Raw genomic sequence first — 25,040 nt, 5'->3', positions numbered from 1 at the left:
ACAAAGTACAGTGCAAGAATGATACATCTTACATCTACCGGGACATCATAGCTACAAAAAAATTTCTTCAAGATAACAAACAATTATTAGTGTGTAAGGCAGATAAAGGAAACATTTCAGTAGTTTTGTTAAAAGAGGAATATGATAAAGAAGCAAAGAAAATTCTCAGTGATGAATCTCTATATGAAGAATTGGCATCGGATCCGAACAACTATCATCATAGACAAGTATTTAAATTTATAAATTTATTAGAGAAAAAGGGACATATCAATAATACCATATCATTAAAGTTAAAAGTACAACATCCTTTAACCCCAAAATTCTATTGCCTTCCAAAGATCCATAAACCTAATTGCCCATTTAGACCAATTGTTTCCTACATTGATTCGCCATACTACTTTTTAGCAAAATATTTTTCAGATATTTTAAAGAATGTCACCATAGATTCTCCATACCGTTTAAATAACTCTTTCCAGTTAATAGAACATATAAAACATAAAGTAATTCCTCCTGATTGTTCCTTTATGAGTCTGGACGTCATTATTTATTTAATAATCTTCCGCATTATCTAATTATTACAGCTATAAAGAAAAGATGGATGCAAATAGTTGAATTCACATGTTTACCGATGGAAATTTTTATTTCAGGAATAGAATTACTTTTAAAAGCATCATATTTCACTTTTAATAAAAAATATTATACGATGAAGAGAGGTTGTCCAATGGGCAGCCCATTAAGTCCTGTTTTGGCGGATTTAGTATTACAAGATTTGGAAAATCATGTCTTAAATTCTTTACCTTCCAAACCTATGGTTTATTTCAGATATGTCGATGACACATTAATATTACTTAATAAAAAAGATATAGATAATGTTTTCAACAAATTCAATGAGTACAATTCTTTTTTACAATTCACTCAGGAACTTGAAAATGATTCGACGTTACATTTTCTTGACGTAAAACTCATTAATAGAGGCGGTGTATGTTATACAGACTGGTACAGAAAAGATAGTTGGTCCGGGAGATACATTAATTTTAATTCGCATGTTCCTCTCAATATAAAAATTTCTACCAATCTAAATCTTGTAGATCACGCTATTTTATTATCTGATCCTCTGTTTCATGATACAAACATAAAATTAGTTACAACGATCCTACTTGGCAATAATTTTCCATATAAGTTAATTTGTCCAATTATTAAAAATAGAGTCGCAAAATTACTTGAACCTCTTGATAAGAAACCGGAAGAGCCTGGCAAAACAAGTGTTCCTGAAAAAACTTTTTTCATTAATTTTCCATATCTTGACAATAATTTTAACCAATTATCAAAAAGACTTTTCAAAAAACACAATATTCGTATTACTTTTTCTTCATTAAAACAATTAAAATTTTTATATTCCAAAATTAAAGATGAAACTCCATTAACAAAAAAGAAAGATATAGTTTATAAAGTAAATTGTTTGGATTGTAATTGCTCTTATATTGGCCAGACCTGCCAGAACTTAGAAAAGAGACTCAGGCAACATGAATTACAATGTGAAAAAATAGATAACAAAAAATTTAAAAGTACACTCGTGGATCATACTAATATCAACAACCATAAGTTTGATTTTGACAATCCCCAAATTTTATTCCATGAGAAAGACTTATTTAAACGGAGCATGGCAGAATCAATGTTAATAGTTCGGACTAACAATAGCATAAATCTAAGAACCGACACAAATATTTTACATGACACTTATATAAACATCATTAATAATTTATAAAAATTTTTTCATTTATCTTATTCTTTTCAATAAATTAATTTGTTTTTTCATTTTTATCGATTTTTTGTATGCGATAGCACTCCTTTTGTTTACATTATAATGATATCCATTCTGTCTCCATCTAGATAAGTACTTCAAATTTGTTTAGAATATTTCTGTAAGTGTTATGTGTTTCTTTAGTACTGTGTCAAGCATTGCAAGGAATAGTTGGTGTTTTTTGTATATCAAAAATTAAATGAAATTTAAATAAGTTATTAAAGAATGTGTAGTATATAAGTAACTGTTTTTGAAATTACACTGAAGATGAGACACACCATAGTCTCGAAACGTCTGTAATCATAAAATAAAGTTGTGTTAAACAAATCTGAGTGCTGTTTTGTTCATATTAAACAATTAATATTCGTTCCACTCATATCATAAAATTCTATATATATATATATATATATATATATATATATATATATATATATATACATAATATTTCTCAACATTTACTAAAGCAATATTTCCTCTTTTTTCGTAAATTACCAATACAAGAGCCATAAAAAATCATTTTTGCCAAGAATTCCGTACATTGTCCCTTACATCTGGCCGACAGAACTCCATATCAGTGTGTTTAAGTCTTGTGTAGTCGTAACATCTACAAATATCCTCCAAAAAATCGAGTGTTTTTAACAAAAAAATATTAGTGATATGGATATATAAATTGTTACAGGTAAATAATTTTTGCTTCCCAATTTTATATAAAACCTTTTTTAGTTAATTCTTATTACTTTTTACCCCGGTACATAATCCATTCCTTTATAAAAAAAATTTCTAATTAATCTGTATTGATCATCATTAATTAATGTGAATCAATATTTTTAAAAAACATTGTATTTGACAGAATAAACCTGATGATGGAACGTACCTAGTTCCGAAACGTCGTCATTAAACATCTTCAAAAAACAAATTGTTTTTTATTATTGGATTTACTGTTCGGAAAAGAAACAATCAATATATTGAAAAAATCCAGTACTTATCTATTGAATATATATATATATATATATATATATATATATATATATATACATATATACATATACACATATACATATACATATACATATACATACACATGTACATGTACATATACATACATACACATATATACATCTACGGAATTATACATATACACATATACATATATGCAACGTGCATGCCTATCACGAGAACGTACAATTACATGTATAAACATACATATACTAATACCTATCTATGTAAACAAAGCTATATACGTACACATATGCATATACGTATACACATACATATATGTATATACATACGTACATACATGCTCATATGGGTCATTCTTTTACAAACCGGACACTAATTAACCTTGATATTTTAGAATTGTCTGAAAATTTGTTTACAGATACTATTCATAAAATCATTTGACACGTATTTCAGGATTTTGCTGAAAAAAATTTTTTTACGTAAATATTTACTATTGAAATATGGATTTTTTGCTCAATTTCTATGAACATCATCTGCGGTAAATTATATATCTCCGAATGTGCTGATCCGATCAGTATTATTTTTTTTTATTACACTCATATTGAAGTGAACTTTGTAATGATTGAAAATTTTTTTTTGTTTTTGCAATTTTTTTAACAATAACAACCCTTAAATATTTACAAAGGTTTTACTCGGCCTTTACCCGAATTGAATCGATCCAAAAAAAAACATATATTTTCTTTTTTTCTCTGCAACAAAATTCTTTTTACAATTTGTTGGAGGATTTGTTACATCGAAAGATAATAAATATTTTCCAGCGCGAGCCGCGCTTTTCACGTCGTGGACCTCAAAGACTTGTACTTATTTGTCGCTTTCGAATGACAATCATATTGTTTTTCGGTTGAAAAATATTTTATAATTTCGCTTCTGGCGAAAAATGAACATATAGTCGAAAAAAAACATTAGGGGAGAGCGGAGCTTGAAAGTTCGCGGGTAAAAAGATCCACTGCCAATATCTCAATAACAAGTAAAGTTAGAAATTTTTTAACAACAATATTTGATTGTAGAGGAATATTTAAGTTGGCTTCAACCCTTTCTGATATAATCGCTATTAAAGCTTACATGTGGGTGGGGTAAACAGGCTCAACCACACCTTCATACTGGCCTAGGTGTAAATAATAAGGAAATAGTAAATAAAAAATTAAATTAAGTTAGAAAAAAGCTATTTTACAATAGATATATTGATATATATATATATATATATATATATATATATATATATATATATATATAATTATATATAAATTAATAGTTAATTAACTCTCTTGATAAATATTTCTGACAAAGCATCAGACCAAAGGCATATCTGGTATTTTCTTTATAAAAATATACGAATAAAATTTTTATTTTACATTGGCTATATAATTTAGCAATTATTACGTAAAATTCTATTAAAATTAAAAATAAGTCGATCCCTTTTTATCCAGGCTATGGAGTAAAGACGGAAAATAACGAATTTAAAAAAAGTGACTGAAAAACATTTTTTTATTATTAGAAAAATCTAATTGAACAATCCGTCTACATTCAAATATTGTTGTTAAAAAATTTCTAACTTTACTTGTTTTTGAGATATTGGCTGTGGATCTTTTTACCCACGAACTTTTAAGCTCCGCTCTCCCCTAATGTTTTTTTTTCGACTATATGTTCATTTTTCGCCAGAAGCGAAATTATAAAATATTTTTCAACCGAAAAACAATATGATTGTCATTCGAAAGCGACAAATAAGTACAAGTCTTTGAGGTCCACGACGTGAAAAGCGCGGCTCGCACTTGAAAATATTTAATATCTTTCGATGTAACAAATCCTCCAACAAATTGTAAAAAGAATTTTGTTGCAGAGAAAACAAGAAAATATATGTTTTTTTTGGATCGATTCAATTCGGGTAAAGGCCGAGTAAAACCTTTGTAAATATTTAAGGGTTGTTATTGTTAAGAAAATTGCAAAAACAAAAAAAAAATTTTTAATCATTACAAAGTTCACTTCAATATGAGTGTAATAAAAAAAAATAATACTGATCGGATCAGCACATTCGGAGATATATAATTTACCGCAGATGATGTTCATAGAAATTGAGCAAAAAATCCATATTTCAATTGTAAATATTTACGTAAAAAAATTTTTTTCAGCAAAATCCTGAAATACGTGTCAAATGATTTTATAAATAGTATCTGTAAACAAATTTTCAGACAATTCTAAAATGTCAAGGTTAATTAGTGTCCGGTTTGTAAAAGAATGACCCATATATATAAATATATATATATATATATATATATATATATATATATATATATATATGTTGTGCACCCTTGTTCTAACAACAAATTATGTTGTGGATCCGTTGCCAACAATTATGTTGCGTCACGCCAACGATGTCAACATCTAAAATTAGGTTCTTCTGCTGCTATCATAAGCTTTTTCACTGTGGAAATATTTAATTAAACACTTGAAGACATTTATTAACTTTATTTACTTCATTATTCGGTTACACTTAATACACAATTGATATTTTGAAATAAGACTGATGTGAACTGTTTGGCGTCTACTCGAGATTGAACACTGGTTCCGTCGTCCTCAGGCTTTTTATAATCTCTGATGATGACGTAACCATCCTTCCAGAAAAATACGTTACAATGATTCATTCTTGCTTATTTGTCATCGAAGAAACCGTTACGAATGACTCAACTATTTATTTTAGACGCAGTTGCGGTTACAGATTGTTATTCTGACTGGTGCACGTGCATGTTTATCTCTGATACTTTGTTGCATACAATATCGCAAGCTTGAGTCATACTAACAGTTGCGTTATTTATATTGACTGTTATATCGAATTTATAATATTATTTATAATTATTGCAAAGGGGTGAATACCACTACACCTCACCCGCCGAAAAAACGCGCGCCCTTGTGCGTTCATAAAAAGAAAGCATTTCGGGTGCTTCAAAAAAATGTTTGCGCTCATGCTATTACGTTGTATAGAAACTTGTACAGATTTCTTATAATTACTTGTTTGAATATAATTAATATAATGCTGAAGTTCATATAATATTTCAAATACATTTCTTTTCTTCATGAAATTTCGAAAAATTTAAAAAAAATGTTAATAAAAAAAATTCAAAAATTGTATTTATTGTAGAACAATATCATGAATTTACAATTAAGCATAATTTTATTTTAATGGTAATATTTTTCAAAATTTCATGATTACTGTTGAGTTATATAACATCTTTATAATATTTCAAAATATGACATTTCATTGGTTAATAATAATGTAAACAGTTTTACAATAATTATCATGACTTATAATATAACAATGCTCTTTTTTTTTAAAAAAAAAAAAAAACTTTGATTTCATTTACATAATAAATTTTAATATTTGTGAAAAAGTTTGAGAATCTTTGAATTCATTTGTTTTTAATTTTTTTCTAACATATAATTCATATATTTATATTTAACTTAATTAGTTATTTAATTTATTAATTCTTATCAGAGATTTACTTAATATTGTACAACACTTAAAATTCTGGAGACATTGCATAATTTCTATTGTTTATTATCTTTTATAATATTAAAAGTTACATAAAATCAAAATAATTTGTCAATGGTTATAATTCATAGTCGAATTTGAATTGTCTGTAAGTCATAGTATTACATTTAAGATAATTATAATATTCATTCATAAGAAGAAAGATAGATAAAATTGGTTGTTTCGTGAATACTTTTGTTGTAATTCACACGGGGTGGAAGAAAAGAAAGTATAGTTAAACAATAAAAGGAAATATAGTTGTTCTATCCATGTGTAAGGGGGTTCGCATAGTAAAATATGCTGGTTTCATGGACTTAGAACGTCGACACTCTAAGTTTAACATCTTAGGTGACGACACCAATCTACTTGGTCAATAAGGTTTTCAAGTTTGAATATATAATTCGCTTGCGTTTCTTTTCATAATCTGTAGTTTATTCATAATCCAATATTGTAAAAAAAATTATTCATTCGGTGTGAAGATTTTTAATTTATTATTATGCACTTGAACTGCTTTATTATTAACAAGTATAGTACTGTTTATATCATCAGTTTTTAATATTTTATAAGGACCTTTAAATAATGGCATTAATTTTTTGCATTTTCTAGGATATGGTGTTTCATCTCTGAGCAAAACTAAATCGTCTATTTTAAATAATTTTGGATTTGAATTTTTATCATAATATTCTTTAGATTTCATTTTACACTTTATAAGATTTTGTCGTGCATTTGAATTTGCCTGTTGCAATCTAGATTTCAATTCGTTTGTATATATGTCGTAATTATTTTGTATATCATTACTTTTACTAATAAACAAAGGTAATTCAATTTTTCTTCCAAATAATAATTCAAAAGGTGTATAATTTGTTGATTTATGTTCGGTTGTATTATGAATAAAAATTGCATATTTGATACATTTATCCCAATTTGTTTGTGTACTATTGATATACGATCTGATATATTGAATAAGGTCTCTATGCATACGTTCGCATGCGCCATTAGATTCTGGTCTGTATGGTGATGTTGTAATTCTTTTTATTTTTAAAAGTTTGTAAATATCTTTGAACAATTTACTAGTAAAGGTTGTACCTAAATCTGACAAAACTTCTTTTGGAATACCATACTTAAAAACAACTTCAGATACGAAAGCTTCTGCAACCGTAGCGCTTTCTTGATTTGGAATAGGAATTGCACCTGCATATTCCGTAAGATCGCAAATAAAAGTTAAAAGGTATTTATTTTGATTATCTGAAATAGGATATGGTCCACATAAATCAATACATACTTTTTCGAATGGTTCTTTTGCTGTAGTTGTAATTACCATGGGTTCTTTAGTTTTCCGTGATACTTTATTTTTTTGACAATTTATGCATTTATTTATGAAATCTTTAATTTGCTCTTTCATTTTTGGCCACTTGTAAAAATTTTTGATTTTATTATAAGTTTTCTTTATTCCTAGATGACCACCATTTATTTGTGATATATGTAAATCGTGCAAATTTTTTTCTATTTCTTCTTCAGTTAAATTTTCAATTATTTTGTCTAAATAAATTTCAATTTTTATATTTGTATCTTTGAAAATATATCTTAGCATCATTCTAAAATGCTCAAAAGATAAATGGCAAAAATTTGTAAATTGAATAGGATTTGGAATTGCTAAATATTTTATATTTTTCTCTAATAAATGTTCCTTTAAATTACATAAACAATAAAAAAAATCTTGTAGTTTAGACAGTGAAATTTTATCATTAACAATAGAATATATAATATGATTAGTTGCAGTTTGAATATCTATAGAATTATGTTTGTCTGTATCATTAATTTTTTCTAAAATTCTTTCATATTTACAAAGATCAAATAATTTTTGCATTTTTTCTGATATATTTGAAGATTTTTATACAAATATTAAAATATTTTGATTTTTAGTTATTGAAGTGATGAAATTATTATTATTTTCTATTATATTTGTGTTTAAAATGATCTCTTTGTTTATAGTATTTAAAAATGTTTGAAAATCATTGCTTGGAGTAGTGATCAAAAATGAAAACTTTGTATTTTCCTGACCATCCTTTGTATCTTTTTGAATATTTTTTGTATCTTCTTGAACATCTTTTGTATCATTTTCAATTTCAAAATAAGATCTAGATAAACTATCTGCGTTTGTATTTGTTTTTCCGGTTTTATAAATAATTTCGAATTCAAATTCTTCTAATGTTAATCTCCATCGCATTTGTCTCGAATTTGGGTTTTTACAGTTATATAAATATATTAAAGGTTTGTGATCTGTATATAGTTTAAAAGGTTTTCCATATAAGTAAGGCCCAAAATGATTAATACTCCATACAATTGCTAATAACTCTTAATCTATTGTAGAATAATTTAGTTCGCTTTTGTTTAATGTTCGAGATGCATATGAAATTGGGAGATCTGAACCGTTTACGTTTTGTGATAAAACTGCACCTATGGCTACGCCACTCGCATCTGTTGTAACTGAAAAATTTCTATTAAAATTAGGGTATTGTAAGATTGGAGGATTTATTAACTTTTCTTTTATTGTATTAAATGAAGATTCGCATTGTTCGGACCAAATGAATTTTGAATTTTTCTTTAATAATTTTGTTAACGGATTCGCTATTTTTGAATAATCTTTTATAAATTTCCTATAGTACCCTGATAAACCTAAAAATATTTTGATTTCTTTTGGATTTGAAGGAGTTTTAAATTCATTAACGGCTTTTATTTTTTGAGGATCTGGTAATACATCATTAGCACTAATAACATGACCTAAATATGAAATTTCGTGCATTAAAAATTGACATTTATCTGGTTGTAATTTTAAATTATGTTCTCTTAATTTCTGAAAAACTTCTATTAATTTATCGTTATGTTCGTTTAACATTTTTCCATAAACAATTATATCATCCATATAAACCAATGTTCTTAAACCCTGTAAACCTGATATTAATAACTGAATTAATAACTGAATTTGTTAATCTTTGTAATGTAGCAGGACCACCTTTTAATCCGAATGGTAATCGTTTGTATTCAAAATGACCTAAATCTGTTGAAAAAGCTGTTTTTTCTCTATCTTCTTTATTTAAAAGTACTTGGTGAAATCCTTGTGCTAAATCTAAAGTTGTAAAAAATCTTGAATTTCCTAACTGATCGATTATATCGGCAATATTGGGCAAAGGAAAAGCGTCTGATTTGGTTACCGCATTTAATTTCCTGAAATCTACACAAATTCTCCATTTTTTATTACCTTGGCTATCTGGTTTTTTAGGAACTAAAATGAGAGGAAAATTCCACGGACTTTGAGATTTTTGGATGATATCATTTTCTAACATTTTACTAATTTGATTTTTAATTTCGTTTTTGTGAGCATGTGGTAGTCTATATGGTTTTATGTAAATTGGTTTAACATCTTTTTCCAAAGGTATACTATGTGTTAAAGTATCTGTATGCGTTAATTTATCATTTTCTAAAAAAAACAAATCATTAAAATTTCTACAGATTCGCAAAATTTCTTCTCTTTCTAATTCAGTCATATGTTCTGTTCTGATACAACTTAAAACATTTTGGATTCTTTTATTATTATTTTTAGTTGTTTGAAAATTATTCGAATTTTTAATTGCTTGAGTAAAAAAACAAACAACAAGTCAATATCTGAATTAGTTTCAGAATTTTGTGTATTACTTCCTAAAATTTCATAATATTCTAAATCTTCAAAGCTTATGTCACTTTCACTTAAAATTTGTTCCGATTCTGTTGGATTAATTACGTTTATGTGTGCAAAATTTACATTTGGTTCAATAATGCAATTTCCGATAAATAAACCTGAATCTAAATATTTTTGGTTTATTGAAATTTGTTCTAATTTGTAATAGCTTCTCGACTCTTGGAGGTATAATGTAATCATTAGAATTGAATAATTTTGTACAAATTTTTTGATTTTCAAAATTTAGCGTAACTAACTTGGTATCTATATCGATAATAGCTTTAAACTGTGTTAGAAAGTCTCTTCCTATTATACCTATTTCTTCCGTAGGTAAATCTCTAATAACTTGAAAAGGAAATTCGATTTTACGTCCATTAAAATCTAATTCTAAATATATAACACCTAAAGTTTTAATTATATGATTTGTGATTCCACCAATATCTATACTTAGTTTTGTATAAACAATTGAGTCTAAATCTAATTGTTTTAAATCTATAAAAGAAACATCACTACCTGTATCGACTAAAAACTTTGAATAAGGATTATTTGTATTCATAGTAGATAATTGTATAATATCAAAGTTTTTGTAATGGTTGGAAAGGAAACTTTTTGGAATTTTATGTTTTAATTCAACAAAGCCCGAGTTAAAACGGGCCCCAATCCGTTTTTTGGATTTGAAGTTTGGGGTTGTGATTCTTGTATATTTGATAATTGTTCGTTACTATTTTCTAGTACTGTATTATTATTTGTATGACAGTAATTACATGTTTGTCTGTTTTCTGTAAGAGTAGTAGAAGTTTTTGATGCGTTATAGTGATTTCGATTTGTATTAAAATCTCTTCTGTTTCGATTTCTACACTCAGAAATTAAATGACCTGGTTTTTTACAATAGTTACAAAACTTTTGGTTATTATTATTTGAATTAGCGTTATTCTTTTTATTTAAGAAACATAGTGGAGCAATATGACCACTTTTTTTGCAAATGTAACATGTTATATTATTATTTTGATTACTTCTAATATTTGACGAATTTTGACAAGCTTCTTCTTGCAAAGCGAAGTCAATAGCATCTTTGATATCAGAAAATCGACAACATTTTACTAAAGTTTTTAACGGTTCTCTTAAGCCATTCTCAAAAACTTTTACACTCATTTCTACGTATGTCACTTGTGTAATGTTCGCTGCGTCTTGTCCTATTGAATTTATATTTGAATAATAAATTTGTCGTAAAATTTCTTCTATTCTGTCTCCAAAACTTTTTACTGTTTCGTTATATTTTTGTTTTAAATTATTCAATTCGTATAATAGACTAGAAATGGGTCGTTTTACAACATATTCTTTAGCTAAATAACATTTTAAATCATCCCACGTTTCAAAATTAATAAATTGAATTTTTGCAAAAATTTGTGGGTCTAATTTCAATTTTATAACTGTAAGCAATTTATTGAAGAAACAAGAAAATCAAATTAATAATCAAGAAACAAAGAAAGAGAAAGAAGATAATATAAATCAAGAAGAAGAATCAAGAAGTTCAAAGTGTTATATTTAGTGAAGTGAAAAATCAAAGGTGAAAAATAAAATAAAAAGTGTTATGAAAAAGTGATACAAATCATTGTTCAAGGTTACAAAAGTTCAAGTGATTGTGAATTCGAGTGAACCAAAAGGATATTAAATTAAGAAAGGATTACAACTCATTGTCAGTAAGCTTATTTTTAACATATTTTTGTAAATTTTTGCGCTTCTGTTTTAGTAGTTTTACACATATTTTTCAAAAATGAATGAACCAGTAAATATGTCGCGCGAAGGTAAATTAAATATTCAAACTGCTATCGCTTTAATTCCGAATTTCAATGGGGAACCTTCAATGCTTCCTTTATTTATTACTGCATGTGATGCTTTATCGGTGGATTTGAGTCCATCAGAAGCGGAAAAATTGCTTACAGTTATAAAATTGAAATTAGACCCACAAATTTTTGCAAAAATCCAATTTATTAATTTTGAAACGTGGGAAGATTTAAAATGTTATTTAGTCAAAGAATATGTTGTTAAACGACCAATTGCTAGTTTATTAATTGAATTAAATAATTTAAAACAAAAATACAACGAAACAGTAAAAAGTTTTGGAGACAGAATTGAAGAAATTTTGCGACAAATTTATTACTCAAACATAATTAGAGTAGGACATGACTATGCAACAACAACACAAATTACATTCGAACAAGTAGGTGTAAAAGTTTTTGAAAATGGCTTAAGAGAACCGTTAAAAACTTTAGTAAAATGTTGTCGATTTTCAGATATTAAAGATGCTATTGACTTCGCTTTGCAAGAAGAAGCTTGTCAAAATTCATCAAATATCAGAAATAATCAAAATAATAATATAATATGTTACATTTGCAAAAAACGTGGTCATATTGCTCCACAATGTTTCTTAAATAAAAAGAATAACGCTAATTCAAATAATAACCAAAAGTTTTGTAACTATTGTAAAAAACCAGGTCATTTAATTTTTGAATGCAGAAATCCAAATAGAAGAAATTTTAATACAAATCGAACTTATTACAACATGTCAAAAACTTTTATTACCCCTACCAACAAACACAGACAAGAGTGCAACTATTCGCACACACATGCAGAAAATGCATCAAACGCACATACCCAGTGTATGTCAAACTGTGACGAAATCCAACAAACCACAAATTCCCAAACCCAAGATCCTAATCCAACAACACCAGAAAACGATACAATTACAGTACGTGAACTAAATGCACAATTTTTCAGTTCATTTTCAATAAATAAAACCGCCGAAAAGGAAATAAATTTCAAAAACAATAAAGTTTCGTTACAAATTGAAAATAAAATTTTTTGCACAAAGTCAAACAAAGAACAAGACCCAAGAAACGACAAACAGCAATTAAAAGACAAAGACACACATGACAAAAATGTTTTAACAACTTCAAATAACAAAACGAAACAGAAAGTCAAATTTTAAACGAACCACAAGTTACACGAAGGCACGAAAAACGTTCAGAAGTTCAAACAAATACAACGATCAAAAAAGTTGAAGAACCAGAGGTAGTTACAGTCACAACTACAACCAAACATCCTTATCAGCAAACAAAATCGAAGAAATCCTACGACAAGTACACGAAACGACAACGCACATTTGAAATCGACAATTTAGAATTATTAACAGACAAAAATCCTTATGCAAGTAAATCCAAAAAACTGATGCCTCTATAAGGATGCATACAGAGTTGTTGAAACGAATGGTACAGGACGGATCATACGGATCAACGACAAAGGACATGCAAACTGACGATTTTTTTTTGCGAATTGAAATTTATAAAACCAAAAATGAAATAAAAGATTCCAATTGTCAAAAATAGACAACAAGTTAAGTTACAAAGAAATATATGAATTAAATGTTAGAAAGAGATAAAAAACAAATGAATTAAAATAGAATTGTCACAACCAAAGATTCTCAAACTTTTTTTCACAAATATTAAAATTTACAATGTAAATGAAATCAAAGTTTTTTTTAAGAAAAAAAGGAGCATTGTTATATTATAAGTCATGACAATTATTGTAAAACTGTTTACATTATTATTAATCAATGAAATGTCATATTTTGAAATATTATAAAGATGTTATATAACTCAACTGTAATCATGAAATTTTGAAAATAATACCATTAAAATAAAATTATGCTTAATTGTAAATTCATGATATTGTTCTACAATAAATACAATTTTTGAATTTTTTTTTAATTAACATTTTTTTAAATTTTTCGAAATTTCATGAAGAAAAAAAATGTATTTGAAATATTATATGAACTTCAATATTATATTAATTATATCCAAACAAGTAATTATAAGAAATCTATACAATGTAATAGCATGAGCAAACATTTTTTTTTGAAGCACCCGAAATGCTTTCTTTTTTTTATGAACGCACGAGGGCGCGCGTTTTTTCGGCGGGTGAGGTGTTAGGGCTATCCACCCCTTTGTAATAATTATAAATAATATTATAAATTACTATATAACGGCCAGAATATGAACGACGCAGTTAGTTATTGCTCATAGTTACATTGTAAGCTTGCAGTTACCTTGCAAGTGTTGATAAAATTCCTTTTGAAACCACAAACTGTGCGTTACGACCAAGTAAAGCGTAGTTTCTGACGCACAGCTCATAGATTGTATTAGAGATAAGCAACATTGTAAACATGCACGTGTACCGATCTGTGACCGCAACTACGTCTCAAGTAATAGTTGAGTCATTTCTAACGGTAAAACAAGCGAACCTTCTAGAAGGATAATTGCGTCACCATCGGAGATTATAAAAAGCCGGAGGACTACCAAACGGTGCTTATTTCTTGACTAGAAGCCAAACAGTTCACATCACTTTTATCTAAAATATCAATTGTGTATTAAGTGTAACCAAGTAATGAATTAAATAAAAATTAATAAAAGTCTTCAGATGTTTGATTAAATATTCCACAGTGAAGCTTAGCAGCAGAAGAACCTAAATTTTAATTGTTGACATCGTTGGACGCAACATAACTGTTGGTGACGGCCTCAACATAAATTGTTGTTAGCCCAGGGGTGCACAACAATATATATATATATATATATATATATATATATATATATACATATACATACACACACATTTATACATGCACATACATGTCTATATATATACATACATATATACATATAGACATATACATACATACACATATGCATATGTACATACATATATACATATACAATTATACATATACATAAATATATACATATACATAAACACGTATTTATGTAAAGCAAACAAAATATTTAAGAATAGACTTACATTCGTTGGTAGGTTATATCTAAGATGTGTACACAACACTAGAAATTAGCACCCACATTTATACATCTAACTTGTCCACACTATGAATTTTTATCATTTTTTGTAAGATGTAAAAAGAAAAATGATAGTTTTATTTGAACAAAAATGTGAGTAAAATTAAGTAATTTTTGCCACGACTTGTGAAATGTGCAAGTTCCGAGGCTTTACTGGCCAAGCACATGTTGGAGATTTTTGAGGGTCGTTCAAAAAAATTTTTGCCGCGCGTGGTTAGGTAAAGACATTCGAAGTTGACTGGTGATGTTAGGCTAGGTTTGTATGGTCCGAATTAGTTTTGTTCAAGGAGAAGAAAAGAACGTACAATTATAAATGTTCACAATGCACCAAAAAACCAATTCTTGTCACTTTAAATTGAACAATATATAAATTTTCGAATGAGTACTAATGATTTGAATGTTAAATACTGATTCGAAAATTTATATATTGTTCAATTTAAAGTGACAAGAATTGGTTTTTTGGTGCATTGTGAGCATTTATAATTATGAAATAATTAGTATTAATTCAATTACATGTAAGTTCATACCATATCACTTCTTATATATTAGTTTTATTTAATAATTTCTATCTGTTCTTTCAAACTAGATTTCACTGAAGATGACACAAAACAATGTGTCGAAACGTATGGAAAAAATAAAAATGTTTTAAAGTCATACAAATTTTTTAATTGATGCATTGCCCTGAAAACTGAATCTCATATATTTCAACATCAAAATTATATAAAAAATTTAATACATATATATATATATATATATATATATATATATATATATACAAATGTATTCTGAGTGGATAATAGATATTAATTTGGAAATATGAACAAACAACACTCTTTTTTGCACTATTTATTAAATAATAATTTTCACAAACGTTTTGAGACTAGGTTTGTCTCATCATCAGTGTGTTCTAATTTAAAATATGGAAACCTAAGTTAGCATTATGTGTTATCTGTTACAAGTCTACATATATATATATATATATATATATATATATATATATTAAAAAAATAATAATTTCGATGTTGAAATATGTGAGATTCAATCTTCAGGGCAATACATCAATTAAAAACATGTTTAGAGAATTTAAAGTTTGAAAAAGCGAGGAGGGTACATATAGTAAATAAAGATGTCAGCTGTAAGGGTGGACTTAGTTGGTAAGAATTGAGATAAAACTAATTAAAATATTTAAATATAAATAATAAAAAATCAAAAATCGAAACATGATGGGTATTTATTTTAAACGAATGAACTTCGAAACATTGTTCAAAACTACTTCAATCGAGTATCAATTCTCTTATTTATACTATTTTTATAAATGTGTATAAAGCATGATTCTGAAAAGCGTATAAGCCTAAAGTCTAGTAATCGGTCATAACAATAAAAATGTCGCGCAAAGGATTCGCAATTCGTTTTACGCATGTGTAAAATCTTGGTAAATATATTTAAAAAAAATCTTTTCTCCATTATGTATTCAACCAGTTTACGAACAACTCATATATTACACACTATCTATTTGTGATTTTTTTAAGTTAGACTTTTGTGATATATTGTTTAATTACAAGTTTAATGTTTATATTACATAGTGTAGTGCATTACCATATCCTGATACTATGGACTATTAGAATTTTCTAATTTAACACTAAGATTAGCTAATTGTAAATACTTTTCACTCTTTCAATTTTTTGCTTTTCACTCCAATTCAATTGTTTTAGTTTTTAATTTTATTTTTAGTTTCCACTGAATGAATGAACGCTAGGATTATAGCCGAAACGTATGGATGCAAATTAAATTTTTGAAACAAGTTCATGTTTTTTATTGATGTTATGCCAGATTTCCAGACTTTGATAATTATTTATATATATGTATATATATATATATATATATATATATATATATATATTCAGTTTTCAGGGCAATACATCAATTAAAAAATTTGTATGACTTTAAAACATTTTTATTTTTTCCATACGTTTCGACACATTGTTTTGTGTCATCTTCAGTGGACTCTAGATTGAAAGAACAGATAGAAATTATTAAATAAAACTAAAATATAAGAAGTGATATGGTATGAACTTACATGTAATTGAATTAATCCTAATTATTTCATATTATAAATGTTCACAATGCACAATCCTAATTATTTCATATTATAAATGTTCACAATGCAACAACTCCCTCTTAATAAGCCTGGACGTAGTATCTCTTTTCACAAATGTCCCACTAGAACTAATTTTAGAGTCAATCACAGATAGATGGGATGAGATTTCTTGCCACACTACCCTTTCTCTTCATTGGTTTCGAGAGTCCATTAAATTCATAGTCGCGAATCCTTATTTTGAATTCAATTCACAATTTTATACACAAATTTTTGGTACCCCCATGGGATCGCCTATCTCACCTGCTCTTGCTGAACTCTCTTTACAACACCTCGAAAAAAACGTTTTTAAACTATCTAATGTTGAATTTTTTCTTTACTACAGATATGTTGATGATATAATTACTTGCATTCCTGAAAATAATTTTGATTCTTTACTAAAAAATTTTAACTCCTTTAATAAACACCTCACCTTCACCTTCGAAAAAGAACACAATAGGTCAATTAGCTTTTTAGATGTAAATATCATAAAAACTCCGGAAAATAAAATTATTACTAACTGGTACCAAAAACCAACGTGGTCTGGCAGATATCTCAATTTCCATTCTTATCATCCCACTAACATGAAAATCGGTACTATTATCAATTTAGTTGATCATGCTATTCTCTTGTCAGATAAAAAATTTTGGCCTTTTAACTTATCTCTAATCCACAGAACCCTATTAAATAATTGCTATCCTCCACATCTTATAAAATCAGTAATAAACAACAGACTTTCCGTCCTTAACACAAAACATAATCATCCTTCCCTCGAGTCTCAGAAAAAAGAAGAAAATAAGTTTATTGGCACTATTTGTCTCCCTTACATTAAAAATCTCTTTCCTATTTGGAAAAAACTGTTTGAATTCGCGGATTTGCGTTTAGTTTGCAATATTGATCAGACCCTTAACTTTTTATTTTCGAACTTAAAATCACCGACAAGTTTAGATCGTATTTCTAACATCGTGTATAAAATTGACTGTACAAATTGTGAGGCCACTTATATTGGCGAAACTGGACAACATCTAAAAAAACGTCTTAGACAACATTATAACAATTCCAAAAATAAAAATCAAAATCAAACAATGATAACTGACCACATACAAAGTTTCAATCATATTTTCAATTTTCATGTGGCCACAATTTTATATCACGAATCGAATACATCTCAGAGACGCTTTTCAGAATCTTGTCTGATACACCTTTATAAAAATAGTTTAAACAAAAGATTGGATACTTCCTCACTGTGCGAGAATTACCAAGCAGTCTTAAACAATGTCTCGAAATTCATACCTTTAAAATAGTTACCTATCATGATCGAAGTTTAATTATATTAATTTTAATGCCAATTTTTCTTTATATTTATTTATTTTTTTTTTCTTTTAATTTTTATCTCAATTTTACAAATTATGTCCACCCTCACAATGGTCATGTTTTTATATTTCACTATATGTACCCTCTCGCGTTGTCAAATCTTAAATTCTTTGGTCAGTTCGTTTTCTTGGTACCTAACCCTCAACACGCGGTTTGCACATTGACGTACTTTCAGTCGTCACCCGTGCATCGGAGCACAGAAATGTACGGCGTGATGTACTTTACAAATTCATAAAAAATCTCATTCAAAAATTTATATATTGTTCAATTTAAAATGACAAGGATTGGTTTTTTGTTGCATTGTGAACATTTATAATATGAAATAATTAGGATTGTGCATTGTGAACATTTATAATATGAAATAATTAGGATTAATTCAATTACATGTAAGTTCATACCATATCACTTCTTATATTTTAGTTTTATTTAATAATTTCTATCTGTTCTTTCAATCTAGAGTCCACTAAAGATGAAACAAAACAATGTGTCGAAACGTATGGAAAAAATAAAAATGTTTTAAAGTCATACAAATTTTTTAATTGATGTATTGCCCTGAAAACTGAATATCACATATTTCAACATCAAAATTATATAAAAAATTTAATATATATATATATATATATATATATATATACATATATATATTCTTTGACTCAGCATGTTTGCTTTTTTATATTCATATAACTTGCTGTTACTTTAAAGATTTCTTTATTCGACTGCAGAAGGTTACGAGTACTTCAATTTTTTCTTGTCCTTAGATGCAGGCACTTTTTCCATGGTGTTTGTTTGAGAAAGTGGTTATACGTTCAAGATAGCTGCCCATTGTGCCATGAGTTGCTTCATGCCGAGCGTGAGAACTAAGTGACTTTGTACTAGGATAACATTCAGACTTTTATAATTAAGACATTTGGAAGATGTGTAATTTGGGATATCAGGAATAGGTTATGAGAATTTAAATTACTTGTATATACTGTGAATTGTGCACAATGAAATTATGTGAACTTGGAAACTTCATTTGAATAGAATAGAAAACGGTATTTGCAAATAAGTGTTTTGCAGAGGGTGCTTGTAATATATATTACTAGTAGCGTTAAATAAGTGAATTATAATAGAAAAGTGTATATATATATATATATATATATATTTAACTCAATATTTTTTATCCTGTCTAATAATTGTAACTACAAAAAGGCTGTAATTTTTAAATGTATTTTAGAGATTACAATATAATATTAGTTGAAAAATTTGTCATCAATATCACCATGCAATCGGCTTATAAAACAGAGTTTGTAGTTTGAATTATTCAAATGGCACTTTAACTTTACATCTTTACTTTACTATTCCACTTTTTATCATACAGTAATATTGAAATAAAATTTTTGATATACTCACTGAAATTTAATCAAATCTTTGGCATTATAATATATGTAAATTTTTGCACACATATTTTTAGAATATTTATTTTTAATGAACTGAAATTTATACAAAACCTTGGTATTATAATATATGTAAATTTTTGCACAAATATTTTTAGAATATTTATTTTTAATTATAATTGAAATGTCAATTTTATGTTTTATGGAAGTACATATTGCCACTTTACTTAATTTATGTAAAACCAAAATTTAAAATATTAAGACTCATGGAGAACCATCGGAATCATCATTTGGTTCAGAGCATTTGATCAAATTAGTTGTTTTTTCAAGTTGCTGTTTCCTTTGATGGCTTCAATTCACCTGAGTGAGTAATTAGCTCTGAACCAGTATAGTATGTTTGCTATTATTATATCTTATGAGAATATGAACAGCAAACATAATCAATTGGAGCTTATTCACAAGTCATTGGTATAAGTATTATTTCTAATTTATTATTTAAAAATTTTAATTAATAACCTAAATTATATGGCTATTTTTAAGCATATGTACTTAACTGGTCTTTGTGGAGTGCAAGGTGGTCTTAATAAAATAAACTTTTCTTCAGTGTTTCACAGAATCGAATTAAAAAACTAATTTTCAACATATTGTTAAAAATTGTACTTGAAATTTACTTTTTTCATAATAATTGTATTAAAAAAAATAGATATCTTTAATATGTTTATTATATTTACATTTTCATTTTACTTTTCTTCTATTGATTTGAAAAAAAATCTTACTAATAATGCAGAATGATACGAAAATATGTAGATTAGAACAATGTACATAACTGATTAAACAAAAAATCTGGAATCACAATTCTTAATATAATTCAAATAATATAGTGATGTTTAACATTAGCTGATAATTATAAATGATATCAATAATTTGTTAGCTTTTTAGAAGAGCTTTATTGTAAAAATTTTGTGTGAAGAAATTATTTGAAGTTATGATATAATTTTACTACTTCAAAGGAATTTCTAAATTTGTTACTATTGAAAAATATATGAAACATGAATGTCAGTGATATTGTAGGCGCTTTGGCCACTCAACAAGTATGTATGTTCATATTAGATGACTTTTATTGAAACTTATTTTTCATATTCATCAAATTATTGTTAGCAATTTTGAATATGAATAATTTCATTCTAATTCGGAAAGAAATCAGCAGAAATCTTCAGTCCCAGTAAATCGAAAACTGTCTGCAATATTCATTATCACATAATACGGCTTACTTATAAGTTTATAAATCACATTTACAAGTACCCATGGGATTCGAAAAATAGGTGGGGAGATTGTAATTAACCAGCTGGGTCTAAATATTTCAAAATATGTTATGTTTTATTTATGGAATATATATATATATATATATATATATATATATATATATATATAAAATGCTAAATATGAACAATACAACACTCAGGTTTTTAACACACTCTTTATTTGGTAATTACAGACGTTTCGAGACCATGGTATGCCCCATCTTCAGTGTAATTTCAAAAACAGTTACTTATATACTATACATTCTTTAGTATTTTATTTAAATTACATTTAATTTTTGATATACAGAAAACACCAACTATTCCTTGCAATGCTTGACTCAGTACTAAAACATGTGACTCTTACAGAAATATTCTAAACAAATCTTAAGCATCGAGATGGGATTGCAAGGGATAGTTGGTGATTTTTGTATCTCAAAAATTAATTGTAATTTAAATAAAATATTAAAGAATGTATACTATATAAGTAACTGTTTTTGAAATTACCATATCATACCATACCAAGGTCTCGAAACGTCTGTAATTACCAAATAAAGTGTGTCTTAAAAATCTGAGTGTTGTATTGTTCATATTTAACATTCAATATTCGTTCCACTCATATCACAGAATTCTATAATATATATATAATTTATATTATATATTATTATATATATTTATATTTATATATATATATATATATATATATATTTGAATAGTCTTGAATTTGATGTTGATGTATATGTTTAATTTGAGTTAAAAAGTCGGGCGTTAAATCAATAAAAATAGTATGGGAGTTTTTTAAAAATTTCTTTATTTAAAATCCTTACGTTTCGGCTAGCATCTTAGCCTTCATTCAGTGGTAATTAATTTAACTATAAAAATTAAAACTAAATAAATAATATGTAAGAAATTTCATAGAAAAACAATAATAATAATAATAAAACACTATTCTAATATAACATATGAAATGATGATTAATCCATGGTATGAGTATGTGCACATTGATACGTATGTATGTGTGATGTACCATGGATTAATCATGGTTTCATATCTTATATTAGCACACTATAGGCGGGCCCCGTAAAAATACTCATCAGACCAACCTGATATGTGTAACGGGCAAATCGTGAGTAACACGAGTACGCTTTGCGTCGCCTCGCATGAACGCAACTATTTTTTTATAACTCAATTTAAAAAAAAAACACATGGTTGTATAAAACATAATAAATTTATTTAAATAATACATAATTAAACATAAAAATAACAAAAAAATTAATAAAAGTAGATATATAAACTAAACAGTTTTACTTACATTAGTACTTTTTACATGTGTGAAATTTATGAAAACATTTACCCTCATGAAGTGGTACATTACATAACTGGCACATAAACACGTTAAACTCTTTTTTATGAGTAGCACGAACATGGCATTGTCTTTGGGGATGTATTTTCTTGCCTCCCGTTATTTTTACAATATTATGTTTACTGGCATCCAGTAACTTCTTTGGGAAATTATTTCTTCTATAAGATGTATTGGGTCCGGGATCATCGGTGTTATCTTCAACATTTTCACTTATCCATACTTTGGCCACATCTTGCAGAAAAGTTTGGTATTTTATTTTTGAATTTGCATTTAGAGTTTGAAAAACTTTAAAAGCATTAAAAAAAGCTCCATTAATTAAAAACATCACTGTCTTTTTTGTCGATTTTTTTGTGCGTCATATAATAGAATAATATGATAGGCACTGATCAGCTCGATCAACACCTTTCATAAATTTATTAAACTCTACAACGTCTTTAAAACGATCTTGGCTTCCAAATATTTTGTTTTGTATTCCAATCTACATTTCTGCTTTGTATAACACTTGCTGAATGAATTGTTGATATCCTTTGAACCAGTCTTTTTGATTGCCAACATTGTACAAGAATATCTCCTCGGCGACGAAACACAGATTCACCTCTTCTCAGGGTTATATCTTGTAAACATGGAGGAAGTCCTCTATTTTTGCGTATAGTACCACAACTTCGAATTCCATGTTGTAAAAGGACTTGACACGTATCGACTCTATTGTAATAGTTGTCCATATAGACATGATGCCACAAGTTTTTATAGGGCTGTAGAAGGCGTATAATTGTATCCTGAAGCCGACTTCCTTCACCATGATAAATTTCATAATTGCATATATATCCTGCTTTTGCTTCACAAACCATTTGAATTAGAATTCCATATTTGTTAATTTTTGAAGCATTATACCTTGAATAATAAGCGACCTCTCCACGGCATAATACTTTCATCTAATGACAAGCCTCGTGTTGGCTTGTAAACTTGTTCAAATTTTGTTTTGAAATAAGACACTATTGGACGTACTTTATTAATGCGATCTCTTTCATTGGTGTTATTTTCATTATTAGAAAAATACCAAGCATACCATATTTGGTGAAAACGGTCTCTACTCATCACTTGGGCAAAAATTGGGGTTTCAATTGTTCTGTCTGTGGACCAGTATTCATCCCTACTCTCCTTACGAACTCTGCTCGTAAGCAAAAGTAATTCCAACATCTTTTTTTAAATTCTACTGCAGATACGTCTTTCCATTTCAAAGATTTTGCATTGTCTTTAAAACGATCAATATTTTGTGAATAATAACGATTACTTTCTTCAGCCATATAGTGAAACAAATCACTACCCAAAAATAGCTGAATCACTTCACTTACACTTTGTGGATTATTTGGTTTCAAAACAACACCACTTTGACCTAAAAATGGTTCAATAATTGGAGGATTGTTAAAATCTGACCACTCCACTTCTTCATTGTCACTACCTTCAGAATCACTGGACATAATCTGTAAAACTCCTCTAAACTCTCGTCTTCTAGGATGAAAAAAATCTTCATCACTCTCACATTTACTATCAAAATCAGTGATATCCAAATCACTTTCAATTTGTGACAAATCATCGGCGTAAACCTCACTATCGCTATCCGATGCCATTATTTTATTATTGCTAATAATAATTTAAAAAAAAAGATGTTGAACCATATAAATCTTACTAATAACTGAAGCATTTTATAAAATATATATTGAACACTCTTTTGTTGTAAATTCTGCATATTTATCTTCAAAATAAATTGAACATAAAAAGAAACTTGAAGATAAAACATATTGTTTCTTATCCTTATCTTTATTCTAAAAGTCTTTTAATACCAAATGTCAATTGAATCTCGAAAAAAGTACCTGCTATTCTTTCAATATCATATGCAAACCGATCCGATAAAAGTATTTTGACCAGCTTACAAAGTTAGTCTATTCAAAGCGTAATAATACCATGCCCGTCGATAAGCAGCAGTCCTCGCAGAGCGTATTTTTACGGGGCCCGCCTATAATGTGTTAGGATACAAAATTTTAAGTGTTTTTATATTATTATTATTGTTTTTCTATGAAATTTCTTACATATTATTTATTTAGTTATAATTTTTATAGTTAAATTGATTACCACTGAATGAAGGCTAAGATGCTAACCGAAACGTATGGATTTTAAATAAATAAATTTTTAAAAAACTCTCATACTATTTTTATTGATGTAACGCCCGACTTTTTAACTCAAATTAAACATATATATATATATATATATATATATATATATATATATATATATATATATGTTTAATTTGATATATATATATATATATATATATATATATATATATATATATATGGGTATGTAATTGAATCTCGGTAATCCGACACTAATAAAAACCGAAGTCATAATTTTTGACATTAACTGTAAAATTTCCAATTAAAAAAAAAAGTGCAGCGCTTCGTCCGCGACGGTGTCGGATTATTGTAGGTGTCGCTCTATCAAAGTGTCGGATTAGTGAGATTCTACTATATGTAT

The 25,040-nt window shown here is 27.3% G+C and overlaps 1 protein-coding gene and 1 pseudogene across 1 annotated transcript in view; one reads left to right on the top strand and one right to left on the bottom strand.

Moving 5' to 3' along the window:
- The window catches only part of LOC113378103 (protein TRC8 homolog), a 119,816-nt gene extending 100,256 nt beyond the window's left edge, over positions 1–19,560 (top strand). The window contains exon 6 of the mRNA XM_026618622.1: positions 19,230–19,560. Within this exon, the coding sequence (XP_026474407.1) occupies positions 19,230–19,332 (103 nt within the window). The 3' untranslated portion in view covers positions 19,333–19,560. The remainder of the gene's footprint in view (positions 1–19,229) is intronic.
- A 3,382-nt stretch (positions 19,561–22,942) lies between these two features.
- On the bottom strand, positions 22,943–24,136 carry LOC113375658 (annotated as a pseudogene).
- Between the last annotated feature and the right edge of the window lie 904 nt (positions 24,137–25,040).

Source organism: Ctenocephalides felis, unplaced genomic scaffold (genome assembly GCF_003426905.1).
Source record: "Ctenocephalides felis isolate EL2017-DRISC unplaced genomic scaffold, ASM342690v1 CF-g0.4_SCAFFOLD_01886, whole genome shotgun sequence".
NCBI lineage: Eukaryota > Metazoa > Arthropoda > Insecta > Siphonaptera > Pulicidae > Ctenocephalides > Ctenocephalides felis.
This window is presented reverse-complemented; position numbering and strand designations above follow the sequence as displayed.